This window comes from Coregonus lavaretus (genome assembly GCF_964263955.1).
Source record: "Coregonus lavaretus genome assembly, contig: HAP1_SCAFFOLD_672, whole genome shotgun sequence".
In the NCBI taxonomy this organism is placed as follows: domain Eukaryota; kingdom Metazoa; phylum Chordata; class Actinopteri; order Salmoniformes; family Salmonidae; genus Coregonus; species Coregonus lavaretus.
The window spans coordinates 642-22,655 of record NW_028167097.1 but is presented as its reverse complement, the minus strand read 5'-3'; the positions used below and the strand labels follow the sequence as shown (position 1 = coordinate 22,655).

Here is a 22,014-nt window from a genome sequence, read left to right as displayed (position 1 = left end):
ATAGATGTATATAATGAACAGACTAGGTCTATACTGCTCCTACATGGTGTAACAATACATCATATAGATGTATATAATGAACAGACTAGGTCTATACTGCTCCTACATGGTGTAACAATACATCATATAGATGTATATAATGAACAGACTAGATCTATACTGCTCCTACATGGTGTAACAATACATCATATAGATGTATATAATGAACAGACTAGATCTATACTGCTCCTACAGGGTGTAACAATACATCATGTAGATGTATATAATGAACAGACTAGATCTATACTGCTCCTACATGGTGTAACAATACATCATATAGATGTATATAATGAACAGACTAGGTCTATACTGCTCCTACATGGTGTAACAATACATCATATAGATGTATATAATGAACAGACTAGGTCTATACTGCTCCTACATGGTGTAACAATACATCATATAGATGTATATAATGAACAGACTAGGTCTATACTGCTCCTACATGGTGTAACAATACATCATGTAGATGTATATAATGAACATTCATGAGGTAGTTTCCATCCATCTTTAGCTTGAAAACTAGAACACAGATGAAGTCAACGAAACACAATAACTAACTGAAAGAGGTTTCAAGGTTAAAATCAAGAAATACACATTGGATTCATCAATTTAATCATTTACATGTTTTAAATATCCAAATCATATAATGAACATCTGACGGTTCATACAGTACTTGCATTCCATCAATCCAAATTAAACTTTTTAAAATTGTCATTTGATTTTAGACGTGATCATGTCTCGAGAGGAAAAAACTCAAACAAAAGTAAGCCTATTTCTGAGTAAGATTTCAAATTTTTTACATTTTAGTCATTTTAGCAGATGCTCTTATCCAGAGCCTTACAGTTAGTGAGTCAATACATTTTCATACTGGCCCCCCCGTGGGAAAAGAACCCACAACCCTGGCGTTGAAAGCGCCATGCTCTACCAACTGAGCTACAGGGGACAATATCATAAACAATGTGATTTCATTTAAAAATAAATAAATAAGTCAGAACACAGCCTCTCTATTCTGTCATGTGATTTAAGGTCCTCTGTCCAGGAAAGTATGTTAAGATTTCTCTCCAGAGTGTATTCTCTTCTTATGTTTGTTCAGGCTTCCTAACTGGGTAAAACTCTTTTCACAATGGGAGCAGTGGTGCGGTTTCTCCCCTGTGTGCGTCCTCTCATGTGATTTTAGGTGCTGTAAACCTGAACATCTTTTTCCACACTGGGAGCAGTGGTGTGGTTTCTCTCCAGTGTGTGTCCTACCATGTGATTTTAGGTGCTCTGATCGTGAAAATCTCTTACCACACTGGGAACATTGGAAAGGCTTTTCTCCTGTGTGTATTCCTTTATGCTTTTTCAGGTTCCCTAACAGGGTAAATCTCTTTCCACACTGGGAACATTGGAAAGGCTTTTCTTCTGTGTGTATTATTTTATGGTTGTTCAGGTTCCCTAACTGGGTAAAACGCTTTCCACACTGGGCGCAGTGGTAAGGCTTTTCTCCAGAGTGTATTCTCTTATGTTTGTTCAGGTTCCCTAAATGGGTAAAACCCTTTCCACAATGGGAGCAGTGGTGTGGTTTATCCCCCGTGTGTGTCCTCTCATGTGATTTTAGTTCCTGTGATCGTGAAAATCTTTTTCCACACTGGGAACATTGGAAAGGCTTTTCGCCTGTGTGTTTCATCTCATGCGTTTTTAGGTTCCCTAACTGGGTAAAATCCTTTCCACACAGGGCACAATGGTGTGGTTTCTCCCCTGTGTGCGTCCTCTCATGTGATTTTAGGTGCTGTAAACCTGAAAATCTCTTTCCACACTGGGAAAATTGGAAAGGCTTTTCTCCTGTGTGTATTCCTTTATGCTTTTTCAGGCTCCCTAACTGGGCAAATCTCTTTCCACACTGGGAGCAGTGGTGTGGTTTCTCCCTAGTGTGTGTCCTACCATGTGATTTTAGGTGCTCTGATCGTGAAAATCTCTTTCCACACTGGGAACATTGGAAAGGCTTTTCTCCTGTGTGTATTCCTTTATGCTTTTTCAGGTTCCCTAACAGGGTAAATCTCTTTCCACACTGGGAGCAGTAGTGTGGTTTCTCACCTGTGTGTGTCCCCTCATGCTGTATAAGCTTCCATAACCACTTAAAACTCAAACTACACTGGGAGCAGTGGTGTCGTCTCACTGGTTTGGCCGTCTCTGGGTCTGGTTCCCCCGAAGAACTCTTCTTGCGTCTGTCAGAATGAGAGTCTGGTCTCTCTCCTGCCAAAGACAGAGTATTTAGTTAAACAGAGAGATATCTAAATGAAATCTCCTGCTCTTCTTCCTATGAAGTTTAATCCAGACTAGATCCCTCATTATAAAACCATAAATGTGGATCCTGGATGCTGATTTGTTGATAGTCATGATTCATGGGTAATCCCTGTAAAATGGGTCTAGAATGGTACATAAGGGGTTAAGTTAAGATGGGTCTAGAATGGTAGATAAGGGGTTAAGTTAAGATGGGGCTAGAATGGTACATAAGGGGGTTAGTATAAGATGGGTCTAGAATGGTACATAAGGGGGTTAATTTAAGATGGGTCTAGAATGGTACATAAGGGGTTAAGTTAAGATGGGGCTAGAATGGTACATAAGGGGTTAAGTTAAGATGGGTCTAGAATGGTACATAAGGGGTTAAGTTAAGATGGGGCTAGAATGGTACATAAGGGGTTAAGTTAAGATGGGGCTAGAATGGTACATAAGGGGTTAAGTTAAGATGGGGCTAGAATGGTACATAAGGGGTTAAGTTAAGGTGGGGCTAGAATAGTACATAAGGGGTTAAGTTAAGATGGGGCTAGAATGGTACATAAGGGGTTAAGTTAAGATGGGGCTAGAATGGTACATAAGGGGTTAAGTTAAGATGGGGCTAGAATGGTACATAAGGGGTTAAGTTAAGATGGGGCTAGAATGGTATATAAGGGGTTAAGTTAAGATGGGGCTAGAATGGTATATAAGGGGTTAAGTTAAGATGGGGCTAGAATGGTACATAAGGGGTTAAGTTAAGGTGGGGCTAGAATGGTACATAAGGGGTTAAGTTAAGATGGGGCTAGAATGGTACATAAGGGGTTAAGTTAAGATGGGGCTAGAATGGTATATAAGGGGTTAAGTGAAGATGGGTCTAGAATGGTACATAAGGGGTTAAGTTAAGATGGGGCTAGAATGGTACATACGGGGTTAAGTTAAGGTGGGGCTAGAATGGTACATACAGGGTTAAGTTAAGGTGGGGCTAGAATGGTACATAAGGGGTTAAGTGAAGATGGGTCTAGAATGGTACATAAGGGGTTTAGATGGGGCTAGAATGGTACATAAGGGGTTAAGTTAAGATGGGGCTAGAATGGTACATAAGGGGTTAAGTTAAGATGGGTCTAGAATAGTACATAAGGGGTTAAGTTAAGATGGGTCTAGAATGGTACATAAGGGGTTAAGTTAAGGTGGGGCTAGAATGGTACATAAGGGGTTAAGTGAAGATGGGGCTAGAATGGTACATACAGGGTTAAGTTAAGATGGGTCTAGAATGGTACATAAGGGGTTAATTTAAGATGGGGCTAGAATGGTACATAAGGGGTTTAGATGGGGCTAGAATGGTACATAAGGGGTTAAGTTAAGATGGGGCTAGAATGGTACATAAGGGGTTAAGTTAAGATGGGTCTAGAATAGTACATAAGGGGTTAAGTTAAGATGGGTCTAGAATGGTACATAAGGGGTTAAGTTAAGGTGGGGCTAGAATGGTACATAAGGGGTTAAGTTAAGATGGGTCTAGAATAGTACATAAGGGGTTAAGTTAAGATGGGGCTAGAATGGTACATAAGGGGTTAAGTTAAGATGGGGCTAGAATGGTACATAAGGGGTTAAGTTAAGATGGGTCTAGAATGGTACATAAGGGGTTAAGTTAAGATGGGTCTAGAATGGTACATAAGGGGTTAAGTTAAGATTGGTCTAGAATGGTACATAAGGGGTTAAGTTAAGATGGGGCTAGAATGGTACATAAGGGGTTAAGTTAAGATGGGGCTAGAATGGTACATAAGGGGTTAATTTAAGATGGGGCTAGAATGGTACATAAGGGGTTTAGATGGGGCTAGAATGGTACATAAGGGGTTAATTTAAGATGGGGCTAGAATGGTACATAAGGGGTTTAGATGGGGCTAGAATGGTACATAAGGGGTTAAGATTGGTCTAGAATGGTACATAAGGGGTTAAGTTAAGATGGGTCTAGAATGGTACATAAGGGGTTAAGTTAAGATGGGTCTAGAATGGTACATAAGGGGTTAAGTTAAGATGGGGCTAGAATGGTACATAAGGGGTTAAGTTAAGATGGGGCTAGAATGGTACATAAGGGGTTAAGTTAAGATGGGTCTAGAATGGTACATAAGGGGTTAAGTTAAGATGGGTCTAGAATGGTACATAAGGGGTTAAGATGGGTCTAGAATGGTACATAAGGGGTTAAGTTAAGATGGGTCTAGAATGGTACATAAGGGGTTAAGTTAAGATGGGGCTAGAATGGTACATAAGGGGTTAAGTTAAGATGGGTCTAGAATGGTACATAAGGGGTTAAGTTAAGATGGGGCTAGAATGGTACATAAGGGGTTAAGTTAAGATGGGTCTTCAGTTGAACAGTGATTAGAACAGGTGATAGATCCAGTGATGTATTTGATCATGTGATCCAGCACCAGCCAAGCGAGCCTCCCTGTTTAGCGTGAATGAAGTGAGTTGGGAACAACAATGTAAATTGTCTTAGAAGTCAATTTCACATAAAAACGTTATTTACATTGTAGTCACTGGCCCCCCGTGGGAATCGAACCCACAACCCTGGCGTTGCAAACGCCATGCTCTACCAACTGAGCTATGTCTGAACTCAGAATAAAATATGCTTCACAAAAATAACATGCTCGCTGTGGTAGAGGTTTTATTTTGAAAAGGCAATTTTCTGCATTTATCAGAATCAGCCATCAGTCCGTAAACAGGATTACTAGAAACATTTTATATAAATGCTTATTGTGGATAACGTTGGACGGAAACTGTTTATTTGTATACGGAATGTCCCTTTATTTTTCATGACTGATTTCAAGATTTTTATAATTTTCATAATATTTGTACCTTAATACCATCAATATCAATGGCGGAGACGCATAGAGATGGCAGCCCTCTGCACTTACCACTAATTCCTTTTTTTGCTAAGTTGGCCGTATTGTACATTCCTCCACGTTACTCCTTTTTTAGTGTCGTCATTAACTATTTTAGCTTCAAGACGCCCCAAAAATAAAGAAGTTAAAAAAGTTTATTGTGCTGATTTATTGGCACATTGAATTGTAGTTTACAAACTCAGTGGAAAAAAACAATGACGTCATATCTGAATTCTGCCATCTTTATGTTTGCCATTGGAATCTGTCAATGCTTACCTGGATAAATGCTTGCTTTACCATTAAACAGTTAAGGAACTGTGTGACAAACCCTTGACATTTTTAGTATAATAAATTGAAATGTTTGTTTTTTTGGAGACTTCAGAAATAAGTTGAAACAGTCCACGTGTTGAATTTCATTTGATATAATTCCCCAGAATCTAAATAGTTCCAGAATCTGAATAGTTCCAGAATCTGTATAGTTCCAGACTCTAAATAGTTCCAGACTCTGAATAGTTCCAGAATCGAAATAGTTCCAGAATCGAAATAGTTCCAGAATCTAAATAGTTCCAGAATCTAAATAGTTCCAGAATCTGAATAGTTCCAGAATCTGTATAGTTCCAGAATCTAAATAGTTCCAGAATCTGTATAGTTCCAGAATCTGTATAGTTCAAGAATCTGTATAGTTCAAGAATTTGAATAGTTCCAGAATCTGAATAGTTCCAGAATCTGTATAGTTCCAGAATCTGTATAGTTCCAGACTCTAAATAGTTCCAGACTCTGAATAGTTCCAGAATCGAAATAGTTCCAGAATCTAAATAGTTCCAGAATCTAAATAGTTCCAGAATCTGAATAGTTCCAGAATCTGTATAGTTCCAGAATCTAAATAGTTCCAGAATCTGTATAGTTCCAGAATCTGTATAGTTCAAGAATCTGTATAGTTCAAGAATCTGTATAGTTCAAGAATTTGAATAGTTCCAGAATCTGAATAGTTCCAGAATCTGAATAGTTCCAGAATCTGTATAGTTCCAGAATCTAAATAGTTCCAGAATCTGTATAGTTCCAGAATCTGTATAGTTCCAGAATCTGAATAGTTCCAGAATCTGTATAGGTCCAGAATCTGTATAGTTCCAGAATCTGTATAGATCCAGAATCTGAATAGTTCCAGAATCTGTATAGTTCCAGAATCTAAATAGTTCCAGAATCTGAATAGTTCCAGAATCTGAATAGTTCCAGAATCTGAATAGTTCCAGAATCTGTATAGTTCCAGAATCTGTATAGTTCCAGAATCTGTATAGTTCCAGAATCTGTATAGGTCCAGAATCTGTATAGTTCCAGAATCTAAATAGTTCCAGAATCTGAATAGTTCCAGAATCTGAATAGTTCCAGAATCTGAATAGTTCCAGAATCTGTATAGTTCCAGAATCTGTATAGTTCCAGAATCTGTATAGTTCCAGAATCTGTATAGGTCCAGAATCTGTATAGTTCCAGAATCTGAATAGTTCCAGAATCTGTATAGATCCAGAATCTGTATAGTTCCAGAATCTGTATAGTTCCAGAATCTGTATAGATCCAGAATCTGAATAGTTCCAGAATCTGTATAGATCCAGAATCTGTATAGTTCCAGAATCTGTATAGTTCCAGAATCTGTATAGATCCAGAATCTGAATAGTTCCAGAATCTGTATAGTTCCAGAATCTAAATAGTTCCAGAATCTGAATAGTTCCAGAATCTGAATAGTTCCAGAATCTGAATAGATCCAGAATCTGAATAGTTCCAGAATCTGTATAGTTCCAGAATCTGTATAGTTCCAGAATCTAAATAGTTCCAGAATCTAAATAGTTCCAGAATCTAAATAGTTCCAGAATCTGTATAGTTCCAGAATCTGTATAGTTCCAGAATCTAAATAGTTCCAGAATCTAAATAGTTCCAGAATCTGTATAGTTCCAGAATCTGTATAGTTCCAGAATCTGTATAGTTCCAGAATTTGTATAGTTCCAGAATCTGAATAGTTCCAGAATCTGTATAGTTCCAGAATCTGAATAGTTCCAGAATCTGTATAGTTCCAGAATCTGTATAGTTCCAGAATCTGTATAGTTCCAGAATCTGAATAGTTCCAGAATCTGAATAGTTCCAGAATCTGTATAGTTCCAGAATCTGTATAGTTCCAGAATCTGAATAGTTCCAGAATCTGTAGATTTCCAGAATCTAAATAGTTCCAGAATCTGTATAGTTCCAGAATCTAAATAGTTCCAGAATCTGAATAGTTCCAGAATCTGAATAGTTCCAGAATCTGTATAGTTCCAGAATCTGTATAGTTCCAGAATCTGTATAGTTCCAGAATCTGTATAGTTCCAGAATCTGTATAGTTCCAGAATCTGTATAGATCCAGAATCTGAATAGTTCCAGAATCTGTATAGTTCCAGAATCTGAATAGTTCCAGAATCTGTATAGTTCCAGAATCTGTATAGTTCCAGAATCTGAATAGTTCCAGAATCTGTATAGTTCTAGAATCTGTATAGTTCCAGAATCTGTATAGTTCCAGAATCTGAATAGTTCCAGAATCTGAATAGTTCCAGAATCTGTATAGTTCCAGAATCTGTATAGTTCCAGAATCTGAATAGTTCCAGAATCTGTATAGTTCCAGAATCTGTATAGTTCCAGAATCTGAATAGTTCCAGAATCTGTAGATTTCCAGAATCTAAATAGTTCCAGAATCTGTATAGTTCCAGAATCTGAATAGTTCCAGAATCTGTATAGTTCCAGAATCTGTATAGTTCCAGAATCTGTATAGTTCCAGAATCTGCTAGCAGTTGGTTTGTATGTAAAATAAAATATGTATAGAATTTATTTTGGTGATTTACGACTGAATATAAATATATGGAACATGTTTATTTATATGGAATCGCTTTAATTACTATAATGACACCTAGTGGCCAATTCTTGGTTTGCTACTAGAATGGTACATAATGGGTTAAGTTAAGATGGGGCTAGAAAGGTACATAAGGGGTTAAGTTAAGATGGGGCTAGAAAGGTACATAAGGGGTTAAGTTAAGATGGGGCTAGAATGGTACAAAATGCAGCTAGAATGGTACATAAGGGGTTAAGTTAAGATGGGGCTAGAACGGTACATAAGGGGTTAAGTTAAGATGGGGCTAGAATGGTACATAAGGGGTTAATTTAAGATGGGGCTAGAATGGTACATAAATGGTACATAAGGGGTTAAGTTAAGATGGGTGTAGAATGATTTATACCTTTTCACTTCATGATTTATACCTTTGGATTTACCGTTTATTTCACCCTGATCATTTTAGTGCCCTTTTTGAGTTAGTTTTACCATCATTATCAATTGATCAACCAGTGTGTTTGGCTAGAAACTATACCAATAGAATGAACAACCAGTGTGTTTGGTTAGAAACTAAACCAACAGAATGAACAACCAGTGTGCTTGGTTAGAAACTAAACCGATAGCGACTTACAGGAGCAATTAGGGTTAAGTGCCTTGCTCAAGGGCACGTCGGCAGATTTTTCACCGTCTCGGCTCGGGGATTAGAACCAGCGACTACAATGTGCGAACCCCCCGCCCAATCACCCATCATGTTTTTTTGTTTGTATTGTGCATGAAGAAATATGGAAAGTAAATTGTTCACCAAGAAACAAGCGTTAGACGAGACTTTGGGGCGGCAGGTAGCTTAGTGGTTAAGAGCGTTGTGCCAGTAACCGAAAGGTTAGTAGGTTATGACACATAATCAATATATACTGTAAATGTCTCCAAAGTGTGTTGTGACATTCTACTGCTTTTAGCTGAGTGTCCTGAACCCATAAAGCACTGGATTATCCTATACAGCTGAACCCATAACCATAAAGCACTGGTTTATCCTATACAGCTGAACCCATAACCATAAAGCACTGGATTATCCTATACAGCTGATCCCATAACCATAAAGCACTGGATTATCCTATACAGCTGAACCCATAACCATAAAGCACTGGATTATCCTATACAGCTGAACCCATAACCATAAAGCACTGGATTATCCTATAGAGCTGAACCCATAACCATAAAGCACTGGATTATCCTATACAGCTGACCCCATAACCATAAAGCACTGGATTATCCTATACAGCTGAACCCATAACCATAATGGATTATCCTATACATCTGAACCCATAACCATAAAGCACTGGATGATCCTATACAGCTGAACCCATAACCATAAAGCACTGGATTATCCTATACAGCTGAACCCATAACCATAAAGCACTGGATTATCCTATACAGCTGAACCATAACCATAAAGTCCTGGATTATCCTATACAGCTGAACCCATAACCATAAAGCACTGGATTATCCTATACAGCTGAACCCATAACCATAAAGCACTGGATTATCCTATACAGCTGAACCATAACCATAAAGCACTGGATTATCCTATACAGCTGAACCCATAACCATAAAGCACTGGATTATCCTATACAGCTGAACCATAACCATAAAGCACTGGATTATCCTATAGAGCTGAACCCATAACCATAAAGCACTGGATTATCCTATACAGCTGAACCCATAACCATAAAGCACTGGATTATCCTATACAGCTGAACCCATAACCATAAAGCACTGGATTATCCTATACAGCTGAACCCATAACCATAAAGCACTGGATTATCCTATACAGCTGAACCCATAACCATAAAGCACTGGATTATCCTATACAGCTGAACCCATAACCATAAAGCACTGGATTATCCTATACAGCTGAACCCGCACTGGATTATCCTATACAGCTGAACCCATAACCATAAAGCACTGGATTATCCTATACAGCTGAACCCATAACCATAAAGCACTGGATTATCCTATACAGCTGAACCCATAACCATAAAGCACTGGATTATCCTATACAGCTGATCCCATAACCATAAAGCACTGGATTATCCTATACAGCTGAACCGTAACCATAAAGCACTGGATTATCCTATACAGCTGAACCCATAACCATAAAGCACTGGATTATCCTATACAGCTGAACCCATAACCATAAAGCACTGGATTATCCTATACAGCTGAACCAATAACCATAAAGCACTGGATTATCCTATACAGCTGAACCCATAACCATAAAGCACTGGATTATCCTATACAGCTGAACCCATAACCATAAAGCACTGGATTATCCTATACAGCTGAACCAATAACCATAAAGCACTGGATTATCCTATACAGCTGAACCCATAACCATAAAGCACTGGATTATCCTATACAGCTGAACCCATAACCATAAAGGAGGACCGCTGTAGAAGACAAAAATGTCAAGGTAGTGAAAAAACGGCCCAGAATGCCTTAGCCTCTAGCCACACCCACCAACTGGAGCAAACCAAAACGTACCTCATAGTCTGTTCAAGAACCTACAGTCATTTTTGGGGGGATAATAGTGTAGTTCTATTAGCTATGTTGACTATAACATTACTTTAGCTAATATGGTGACAACAATGTAGGCTGTGTGTAGCGGTTAGCGGTTATGATATGGTTTGGCTTGGAAAGGTTTTTCCGCCTGGTCATATACAGCTGATGTGTTGTGCATTGAAGTCCACAAGGTAAGGGAAGAGGTGAGAGGAGGAGAACACGTAGATGTGAGAAGGACCTATACCATGAGCAAAGTGATCATGCTGTTTGTATGCGGCTGCTATGAAAGGGAACTGGTGATCATGCTGTTTGTATGTGGCTGCTATGAAAGGGATCATGCTGTTTGTATGTGGCTGCTATGAAAGGGATCATGCTGTTTGTATGTGGCTGCTATGAAAGGGATCATGCTGTTTGTATGTGGCTGCTATGAAAGGGATCATGCTGTTTGTATGCGGCTGCTATGAAAGTGAACTGTGTGTGCGGGTGATCAGGGGTGTGTTCATTCCGATGAGTCTGTTGAAAGATTCTCGTCTGCAACTGATGGACTAATGATTACACCCTGGATCAGCTAGATATAGACAAGTGTGTGCAAGGCGGTATGGAATGGTGTCACTGTCACCTTAAATTAAAAATTAGCAAAACTTCTAAAAACCATGTACAAATAATTTAATTTATTTTGAATACAGGTTGTAACAACCAAATTGTGGAATAAGTCAAGGGGTATGAATACCATCTGAAGGCACTAGAAAATGGACTAAAGAAGCAAACTGATTTAAATATAAAAGGTCAAAGGCTCTCAAAACCCTCTCCTTGTGTTCTGACTGACACTTTGTGTCATCTACCTTCCAGCCATCCATTCACCCAATCAGAAGAGCTCTCCTGATGTTCTGACTGACACGTTGTGTTATCAACCTTCCAGCCATCCACTCACCCAATCAGAAGAGCTCATTTCTGTAAGTCCATAGATGTATATAATGAATGTCCATTAGTGGCTTAACACGGTTTAAAATATACTCATTTTATTTTTATTCAGATAAAAATGTTGCATGAAATCAAATGTGTTTTACAAATCAGCACCGGTGTTGTCTCCCGACATGGTGGAATAATACTGATGGGAACATTCATGAGGTAGTGAATGTTTTTCATGTTAACAACTTATCAGATCATTATCACATGTGCATTACACCTTTAGCTTGGAGACTAGTACACAAATTAACTCAATGAAACCAAACAAACTACATTTCATGAGGTTTCAAGGTTAGAATCAAGAAATACACACAATATTCATCCAATTAACAATTTACATTTTAAAATAACCAAATCATATAATAAAACATCTAAAAAAGGTTCATACTTTTATCCAATATATCAAAATGTAGAATCAAAACAAAATACATATTTTAAAATTGTAATCTGATTTTAGACATACTATGTCTCCAGAGGAAGTAACTAAAATAGCCTATTCTATTCTTGAGTAAGATTTCATCTAAACAATATGATTTAATGTGGCATAAAATAACAGTCAAACATCAGCCAGAACACAGCCTCTCTATTATGTCATGTGATTTCAAGTCCTCTGTCCGGGAAAATGTCTTTCCACAATTAGGTTCCCTGACTAAAACTCTTTCCAAACTGTGAGCTTTATCCTCCCCTGTGTGTGTGTGTGTATGTCCACGTGCCTTTTCAGGTTTCCTAACTGGGTTTAAACTCTTTCCACACTGGGAGCGATTGCATGATTTGGCCCCTGTGTGTCCTCGCATGATCTTATAGGTTCCCTAAATTGGTCAACTCGTTTCCACGGGGACCGTGGTAAGATGTGTGTGTCCTCTCATGCTCCTTAAGGTTATTTAACAACCTGAAATTCATTAGGCAATGGGAACATGGGTAAGGCTTCACTCCAGAGTGTATTCTATTCTTATGTTTGTTCAGGCTCCCTAAATGGGTAAAATCCTTTCCACACAGGGAGCAATGGTAAGGTTTCTCCCCTGTGTGTGTCCTCTCGTGTGATTTTAGGTCCTGTGAGCGTGAAAATCTCTTTCCACAATGTGCACAGGGGTAAGGCTTTTCTCCAGAGTGTATTCTCTTATGTTTGTTCAGGCTCCCTAACTGCGTAAAACTCTTTCCACACTGGGAGCAGTGGTGAAGTTTCTCCCCTGTGTGTGTCCTCTCGTGTGATTTTAGTTCCTGTGATTGTGAAAATCTCTTTCCACACTGGGAACATTTGAAAAGCTTTTCTGCAGTGTGTTTCTTTTCATGCTCTTTTAGGTTAGCTAACTGGGTAAATCTCTTTCCACAAAGGGAGCAATGATAAGGTTTCTCCCCTGTGTGTGTCCTCTCGTGTTCCTTCAGCTTATCTAACAACCTAAAATTCTTTCCACAGTGGGAACAGTGGTAAGGCTTTTCTCCTGTGTGTATTCTATTATGTTTGTTCAGGCTCCATAACTGGGTAAAACACTTTCCACACTGGGAGCAGAGAAAAGGTTTCTCCCCTGTATGTGTCCTCTGATGTATTTTTAGGTTCTGTGATCTCGAAAATGTCTTTCCACACTGGGAGCATTGGAAAGGCTTTTCTCCTGTGTGTTTCCTCTCATGCTCTTTTAGGTTCCATGACCACTTAAAACTCATATTACACTGGGAGCAGTGGTGGCGTCTCACTGGTTTGGGAGTCTCTGGGTCTGGTTCCCCCGAAGAACTCTTCTTGCGTCTGTCAGAATGAGAGTCTGGTCTCTCTCCTGCCAAAGACAGAGTATTTAGTTAAACAGAGAGATATCTAAATGAAATCTCCTGCTCTTCTTCCTATGAAGTTTAATCCAGACTAGATCCCTCATTATAAAACCGTAAATGTGGATCCTGGATGCTGATTTGTTGATAGTCATGACTCATGGGTAATCCCTGTAAAATGGGTCTAGAATGGTACATAAGGGGTTAAGTTAAGATGGAGCTAGAATGGTACATAAGGGGTTAAGTTAAGATGGGGCTAGAATGGTACATAAGGGGGTTAGTATAAGATGGGTCTAGAATGGTACATAAGGGGGTTAATTTAAGATGGGTCTAGAATGGTACATAAGGGGGTTAATTTGATGGGTCTAGAATGGTACATAAGGGGTTAAGTTAAGATGGTGCTAGAATGGTACATAAGGGGTTAAGTTAAGGTGGGGCTAGAATGGTACATAAGGGGTTAATTTAAGATGGGGCTAGAATGGTACATAAGGGGTTAATTTAAGATGGGGCTAGAATGGTACATAAGGGGTTAAGTTAAGATGGTGCTAGAATGGTACATAAGGGGTTAAGTTAAGATGGTGCTAGAATGGTACATAAGGGGTTAAGTTAAGATGGGTGTAGAATGGTACATAAGGGGTTAAGTTAAGATGGTGCTAGAATGGTACATAATGGGTTAAGTTAAGGTGGGGCTAGAATGGTACATAAGGGGTTAATTTAAGATGGGGATAGAATGGTACATAAGGGGTTAAGTTAAGATGGGTCTAGAATGGTACATAAGGGGTTAAGTTAAGATGGGGCTAGAATGGTACATAAGGGGTTAAGTTAAGATGGGGCTAGAATGGTACATAAGGGGTTAAGTTAAGATGGGTCTAGAATGGTACATAAGGGGTTAAGTTAGGATGGGTCTAGAATGGTACATAAGGGGTTAAGTTAGGATGGGTCTAGAATGGTACATAAGGGGTTAAGTTTAGATGGGTCTAGAATGGTACATAAGGGGTTAAGTTAAGATGGGGCTAGAATGGTACATAATGGGTTAAGTTAAGATGGGTCTAGAATGGTACATAAGGGGTTAAGTTAAGATGGGTCTAGAATGGTACATAAGGGGTTAAGTTAGGATGGGTCTAGAATGGTACATAAGGGGTTAAGTTAAGATGGGTCTAGAATGGTACATAAGGGGTTAAGTTAAGATGGGGCTAGAATGGTACATAAGGGGTTAAGTTAAGATGGGTCTAGAATGGTACATAAGGGGTTAAGTTAAGATGGGTCTAGAATGGTACATAAGGGGTTAAGTTTAGATGGGTCTAGAATGGTACATAAGGGGTTAAGTTAAGATGGGGCTAGAATGGTACATAAGGGGTTAAGTTAAGATGGGGCTAGAATGGTACATAAGGGGTTAAGTTAAGATGGGTCTAGAATGGTACATAAGGGGTTAAGTTAAGATGGGTCTAGAATGGTACATAAGGGGTTAAGTTAAGATGGGGCTAGAATGGTACATAAGGGGTTAAGTTAAGATGGGGCTAGAATGGTACATAAGGGGTTAATTTAAGATGGGTCTTCAGTTGAACAGTGATTAGAACAGGTGATAGATCCAGTGATGTATTTGATCATGTGATCCAGCACCAGCCAAGCGAGCCTCCCTGTTTAGCGTGAATTAAGTGAGTTGGGAACAACAATGTAAATTGTCTTAGAAGTCAATTTCACATAAAAACGTTATTTACATTGTAGTCACTGGCCCCCCGTGGGAATCGAACCCACATCCCTGGCGTTGCAAACGCCATGCTCTACCAACTGAGCTATGTCTGAACTCAGAATAAAATATGCTTCACAAAAATAACATGCTCGCTGTGGTAGAGGTTTTATTTTGAAAAGGCAATTTTCTGCATTTATCAGAATCAGCCATCAGTCCGTAAACAGGATTACTAGAAACATTTTATATAAATGCTTATTGTGTATAACGTTGGACGGAAACTGTTTATTTGTATACGGAATGTCCCTTTATTTGTCATGACTGATTTCAAAATTTTTATAATTTTCATAATATTTGTACCTTTATACCATCAATATCAATGGCGGAGACGCATAGAGATGGCAGCCCTCTGCACTTACCACTAATTCCTTTTTTTGCTAAGTTGGCCGTATTGTACATTCCTCCACGTTACTCCTTTTTTAGTGTCGTCATTAACTATTTTAGCTTCAAGACGCCCCAAAAATAAAGAAGTAAAAAAAATGTATTGTGCTGATTTATTGGCACATTGAATTGTAGTTTACAAACTCAGTGGAAAAAAACAATGACGTCATATCTGAAATCTGCCATCTTTATGTTTGCCATTGGAATCTGTCAATGCTTACCTGGATACATGCTTGCTTTACCATTAAACAGTCAAGGAACTGTGTGACAAACCCTTGACATTTTGAGTATAATACATTGAAATGTTTTTTTTTTTGGATACTTCAAAAATACGATGAAACAGTCCACATGTTTAATTTCATTTGATATAATTCCCCAGAATCTAAATAGTTCCAGAATCTGAATAGTTCCAGAATCTGAATAGTTCCAGAATCTGAATAGTTCCAGAATCTGTATAGTTCCAGAATCTAAATAGTTCCAGAATCTAAATAGTTCCAGAATCTGAATAGTTCCAGAATCTGAATAGTTCCAGAATCTGTATAGTTCCAGAATCTGTATAGTTCCAGAATCTGTATAGTTCCAGAATCTGTATAGTTCCAGAATCTAAATAGTTCCAGAATCTAAATAGTTCCAGAATCTGAATAGTTCCAGAATCTGAATAGTTCCAGAATCTGTATAGTTCCAGAATCTGAATAGTTCCAGAATCTGTATAGTTCCAGAATCTAAATAGTTCCAGAATCTAAATAGTTCCAGAATCTAAACAGTTCCAGAATCTGTATAGTTCCAGAATCTAAACAGTTCCAGAATCTGTATAGTTCCAGAATCTGAATAGTTCCAGAATCTGAATAGTTCCAGAATCTGAATAGTTCCAGAATCTGTATAGTTCCAGAATGTGAATAGTTCAAGAATCTGAATAGTTCTAGAATCTAAATAGTTCCAGAATCTGAATAGTTTCAGAATCTGAATAGTTCCAGAATCTAAATAGTTCCAGAATCTAAATAGTTCCAGAATCTGAATAGTTCAGAATCTAAATAGTTCCAGAATGTAAACAGTTCCAGAATCTGAATAGTTCCAGAATCTAAATAGTTCCAGAATCTGAATAGTTCCAGAATCTAAATAGTTCCAGAATCTGAATAGTTCCAGAATCTAAACAGTTCCAGAATCTGAATAGATCCAGAATCTAAATAGTTCCAGAATGTAAACAGTTCCAGAATCTGAATAGTTCCAGAATCTAAATAGTTCCAGAATCTGAATAGTTCCAGAATCTGAATAGTTCCAGAATCTAAATAGTTCCAGAATCTAAACAGTTCCAGAATCTGAATAGATCCAGAATCTAAATAGTTCCAGAATCTGAATAGTTCCAGAATCTAAATAGTTCCAGAATCTGAATAGTTCCAGAATCTGTATAGATCCAGAATCTAAATAGTTCCAGAATCTAAATAGTTCCAGAATCTAAACAGTTCCAGAATCTGTATAGTTCCAGAATCTAAACAGTTCCAGAATCTGTATAGTTCCAGAATCTGAATAGTTCCAGAATCTGAATAGTTCCAGAATCTGAATAGTTCCAGAATCTGTATAGTTCCAGAATGTGAATAGTTCAAGAATCTGAATAGTTCCAGAATCTAAATAGTTCCAGAATCTGAATAGTTTCAGAATCTGAATAGTTCCAGAATCTAAATAGTTCCAGAATCTAAATAGTTCCAGAATCTGAATAGTTCAGAATCTAAATAGTTCCAGAATGTAAACAGTTCCAGAATCTGAATAGTTCCAGAATCTAAATAGTTCCAGAATCTGAATAGTTCCAGAATCTAAATAGTTCCAGAATCTGAATAGTTCCAGAATCTAAACAGTTCCAGAATCTGAATAGATCCAGAATCTAAATAGTTCCAGAATGTAAACAGTTCCAGAATCTGAATAGTTCCAGAATCTAAATAGTTCCAGAATCTGAATAGTTCCAGAATCTGAATAGTTCCAGAATCTAAATAGTTCCAGAATCTAAACAGTTCCAGAATCTGAATAGATCCAGAATCTAAATAGTTCCAGAATCTGAATAGTTCCAGAATCTAAATAGTTCCAGAATCTAAATAGTTCCAGAATCTAAATAGTTTCAGTTATGTATAATTCCAGAATCTGAATATTTCCAGAATCTGAATATTTCCAGAATCTGTATAGTTCCAGAATCTAAATAATTCCAGAGTCTGAATAGTTCCAGAATCTGTATAGTTCCAGAATATGAATAGTTCCAGAATCTAAATAGTTCCAGAATCTAAATAGTTCCAGAATCTGTATAGTTCCAGAATCTGAATAGTTCTAGAATCTGAATAGTTCTAGAATCTAAATAGTTCCAGAATCTAAATAGTTCCAGAATCTGAAGAGTTCCAGAATCTAAATAGTTCCAGAATCTGAAGAGTTCCAGAATCTGAATAGTTCCAGAATCTGAATAGTTCCAGAATCTAAATAGTTCCAGAATCTGAAGAGTTCCAGAATCTGAAGAGTTCCAGAATCTGAATAGTTCCAGAATCTGAATAGTTCCAGAATCGGAATAGTTCCAGAATCTAAATAGTTCCAGAATCTGAATAGTTCCAGAATCTAAATAGTTCCATATCTAAATAGTTCCACAATCTAAATAGTACCAGAATCTGAATATTTCCTGAATCTGAATAGTACCAGAATCTGAATAGTTCCAGAATCTGAATATTTCCAGAATCTGTATAGTTCCAGAATCTGAATAGTTCCAGAATCGAAATAGTTCCAGAATCTGTATAGTTCCAGAATCTGAATAGTTCCAGAATCTGTATAGTTCCAGAATCTGAATAGTTCCAGAATCTCTATAGTTCCAGAATCTGAATAGTTCCAGAATCTGAATAGTTCCAGAATCTAAATAGTTCCAGAATCTGAATAGTTCCAGAATCTGAATAGTTCCATTCCTGATATTACTACCAGTGTTTTATAATGGTTTCCCACCATGATATTGTAATATGCATTCATTTTTGCAGAAAAATTAATCCATGCATTTGTTACTTCTAGATTAGACTACTGCAATGCTCTATTTTCCGGCTACCCGGATAAAGCACTAAATAAACTTCAGTTAGTGCTAAATACGGCTGCTAGAATCCTGACTAGAACCAAGAAATTTGATCATATTACTCCAGTGCTAGCTTCCCTACACTGGCTTCCTGTTAAGGCAAGGGCTGATTTCAAGGTTTTACTGTTAACCTATAAAGCGTTACATGGGCTTGCTCCTACCTATCTTTCCGAGTTGGTCCTGCCGTACATACCAATACGTACGCTACGGTCACAAGACGCAGGCCTCCTAATTGTCCCTAGAATTTCTAAGCAAACAGCGGGAGGCAGGGCTTTCTCCTATAGATCTCCATTTTTATGGAACAGTCTGCCTACCCATGTGAGAGACGCAGACTCGGTCTCAACCTTTAAGTCTTTACTGAAGACTTATCTCTTCAGTAGGTCATATGATTGAGTGTAGTCTGGCCCAGGAGTGTGAAGGTGAACGGAAAGGCTGGAGCAACGAACAGCCCTTGCTGTCTCTGCCAGGCCGGTTCCCCTCTCCACTGGGGTTCTCTGCCTCTAACCCTGTTGCAGGGGCTGAGTCACTGGCCTGCTGGTGCTCTTTCATGCCGTCCCTGGGAGGGGTGCGTCACTTGAGTGGGTTGAGTTACTGACGTGATCTTCCTGTCTGGGTTGGCGCCCCCCCCCCCTTGGTTTGTGCTGTGGTGGAGACCTCTGTGGGCTATACTCGGCCTTGTCTCAGGATTGTAAGTTGGTGGTTGGGGATATCCCTCTAGTGGTGCGGGGGCTGTGCTTTGGCGGAGTGGGTGGGGTTATATCCTTCCTGTTTGGCCCTGTCCGGGGGTTTCTTCGGATGGGGCCACAGTGTCTCCGGACCGCTCCTGTCTCAGCCTCCAGTATTTATGCTGCAGTAGTTTATGTGTCGGGGGGCTGGGGTTAGTTGGTTATACCTGGAGTACTTCTCCTGTCTTATCCAGTGTCCTGTGTGAATTTAAGTATGCTCTCTCTAATTCTCTCGTTCTCTCTTTCTCTCTGAGAACCTGAGCCCTAGGACCATACGTCAGGACTACCGGGCATGATGACACCCTGCTGCCCCCAGTCCGCCTGGCCTTGCTGCTATTCCAGTTTCAACTGTTCTGCCTGCGGCTACGAAACCCCTACCTGTCCCAGACCTGCTGTTTTCAACTCTAAATGATCGGCTATGAAAAGCCAACTGAGAGACCTGAGCCCTAGGACCATACGTCGGGACTACCGGCCGTGGTGACTCCTTGCTATCCCCAGTCCGCCTGGCCTTGCTGCTATTCCAGTTTAAACTGTTCTGCCTGCGGTTATGGAACCCCTACCTGTCCCAGACCTGCTGTTTTAAACTCTAATGATCGGCTATGAAAAGCCAACTGAGATTTATTCCTGATTATTATTTGACCATGCTTGTCACTTATGAACATTTTTGAACATCTTGGCATGGTTCTGTTATAATCTCCACCCGGCACAGCCAGAAGAGGACTGGCCACCCCTCATAGCCTGGTTCCTCTCTAGGTTTCTTCCTAGGTTTTGCCTTTCTAGGGAGTTTTTCCTAGCCACCGTGCTTCTACACCTGCATTACTAGCTGTTTGGGGTTTTAGGCTGGGTTTCTGTACAGCACTTCGAGATATTAGCTGATGTAAGAAGGGCTATATAAAATAAAATTGATTGATTGATTGATTGATTGATTGATTTTAGTCATTAACTTTGTATCTGTTGATTTGTGAATGCTGTACATGCTAGCTAGTGGCTGTACGTTTCTCTGCACACGTCGTCATTGGGCTAGCATGGCTATTCATGTCCCCTTTTATTGTTCATTTGTACTTTACAGAGGAGTTGGTGCTAGAGTTCTGCACGGGTCTAACAGACCCGGAATTCCTAGATCCGACCCGGGATCCGTTCCCAAATTCAGACTTTTGTCTTGGATCTGATATAATTGCCACGAGTCTGGGGTATGTGCAATTAAAATGTATTTACCGACTGGACCCCTCCTGATGACCGCGTGGAGCTTGTTATCTGTTTCAGACCATTGCAACACCATAAAACGTACAGCTTATGTCCAGCTGAAACTGGTTCCGGCTGCTCACGTCACGTGCGCCTGCTGCTGAGGAGAGAGAGGGAGCGAGTGAACGGAGCCTTGGCCTAGGTTACTGTTCATTGCGAAGATGGAGGCCTTTTTCCTTATACTAAAACGACAGGTAGAGGAGAAAGATTATAGTGAAAAGAAGCCGACAAGGGGAATGGTTTATTTTTGTTATTATTATTTTTTTAGTCATTTTAGCAGATGCTCTTATCCAGAGTGACTTACAGAGGAAGGCCCTCGAAATTGTCAAAGACTCCAGCCACCCTAGTCATAGACTGTTCTCTCTGCTACCGCACGGCAAGCGGTACCGGAGTGTACCAAGTCTAGGTCCAAAAGACTTCTCAACAGCTTCTACCCCCAAGCCATAAGACTCCTGAACAGCTAATCATGGCTACCCGGACTATTTGCACTGCCCCCCCACCCCATCTTTTTACGCTGCTGCTACTCTGTTAATTATTTATGCATAGTCACTTTAACTCTGCCCACATGTACATATTACCTCAACTACCTCAACTAGCCGGTGCCCCCGCACATTGACTATGCAACGGTACCCCCTGTATATATAGCCTCCCTACTGTCACTTTATTTTACTGTATATATAGCCTCCCTACTGTCACTTTATTTTACTTCTGCTCTTCTTTTCTATCAACACTTTTTTGTTGTTTTATTCTACTTTTTTATTAAAAATAAATGCACTGTTGGTTAAGGGCTGTAAGTAAGCATTTCAATGTAATGTCTGCACCTGTTGTATTCGGCGCATGTGGCCAATAAAATTTGATTTGATGATTTGATTAGGGTTAAGTGCCTTGCTCAAGGGCACATCGACAGATTTTTCAATTCTTAGAAACGTTTTAGCTGAAAAAGATGAGAACTTTGTTCAACTCGCTATTCAGGTTTGATGCAATTTCTCAAATTTGTATTTATTTATTTTCGTATTTATGATTAGTTTTATTATTATTATTGTTATTGTAGGTCTATTTAATAATCTAAACCAGTTCATTATGTATGTTTTGTTTCATTTTGTAGAAATTATTTCGTTGGCTAAATTAATTTCGAACTGTCTTTTGGACCCGTAAATATCTCTACTTGGGATATTTATTTTTAAATAGATAACTGTATGTTTTTGAAAGATTATATTGTATTTTTCTGACTACAATGACATACTTAGACAAAGACATTTGACAACTAAACATTTACTACAAACATTGACATCCCAGCTGCTCAGACCCACATGTTCCCACCATATCCACCCATCCTGTTTGTCTCACAATCAGATTTTCTCTCCTTCCTCATCCTTTGAATATCTCCAGTGCTTGTAATATTTTATGCCATATGGCTTCAAATTGAACTATTCTGTTTCTCTCTGTAGCCCACATTTTGTTCAATATTTAAGATAATAACGCATTTGATTCATCCACTGTCTTAACGATGGAGGGTCATTTGATTCATCCACTGTCTT

General features: G+C 38.9%; 1 protein-coding gene across 1 annotated transcript; it reads right to left on the bottom strand.

Moving 5' to 3' along the window:
- Window positions 1–974: 974 nt before the first annotated feature.
- Window positions 975–15,655, bottom strand: LOC311113877 (uncharacterized protein; the record flags this gene model as incomplete). Its single annotated transcript, XM_084189162.1, has 4 exons — window positions 975–1,695; window positions 2,005–2,168; window positions 13,190–13,307; window positions 15,646–15,655. The coding sequence occupies 4 exons, from the start codon at window positions 15,653–15,655 to the stop codon at window positions 1,091–1,093; spliced, it is 897 nt and encodes a 298-aa protein (XP_084045288.1). The 3' UTR covers window positions 975–1,090.
- Between the last annotated feature and the right edge of the window lie 6,359 nt (window positions 15,656–22,014).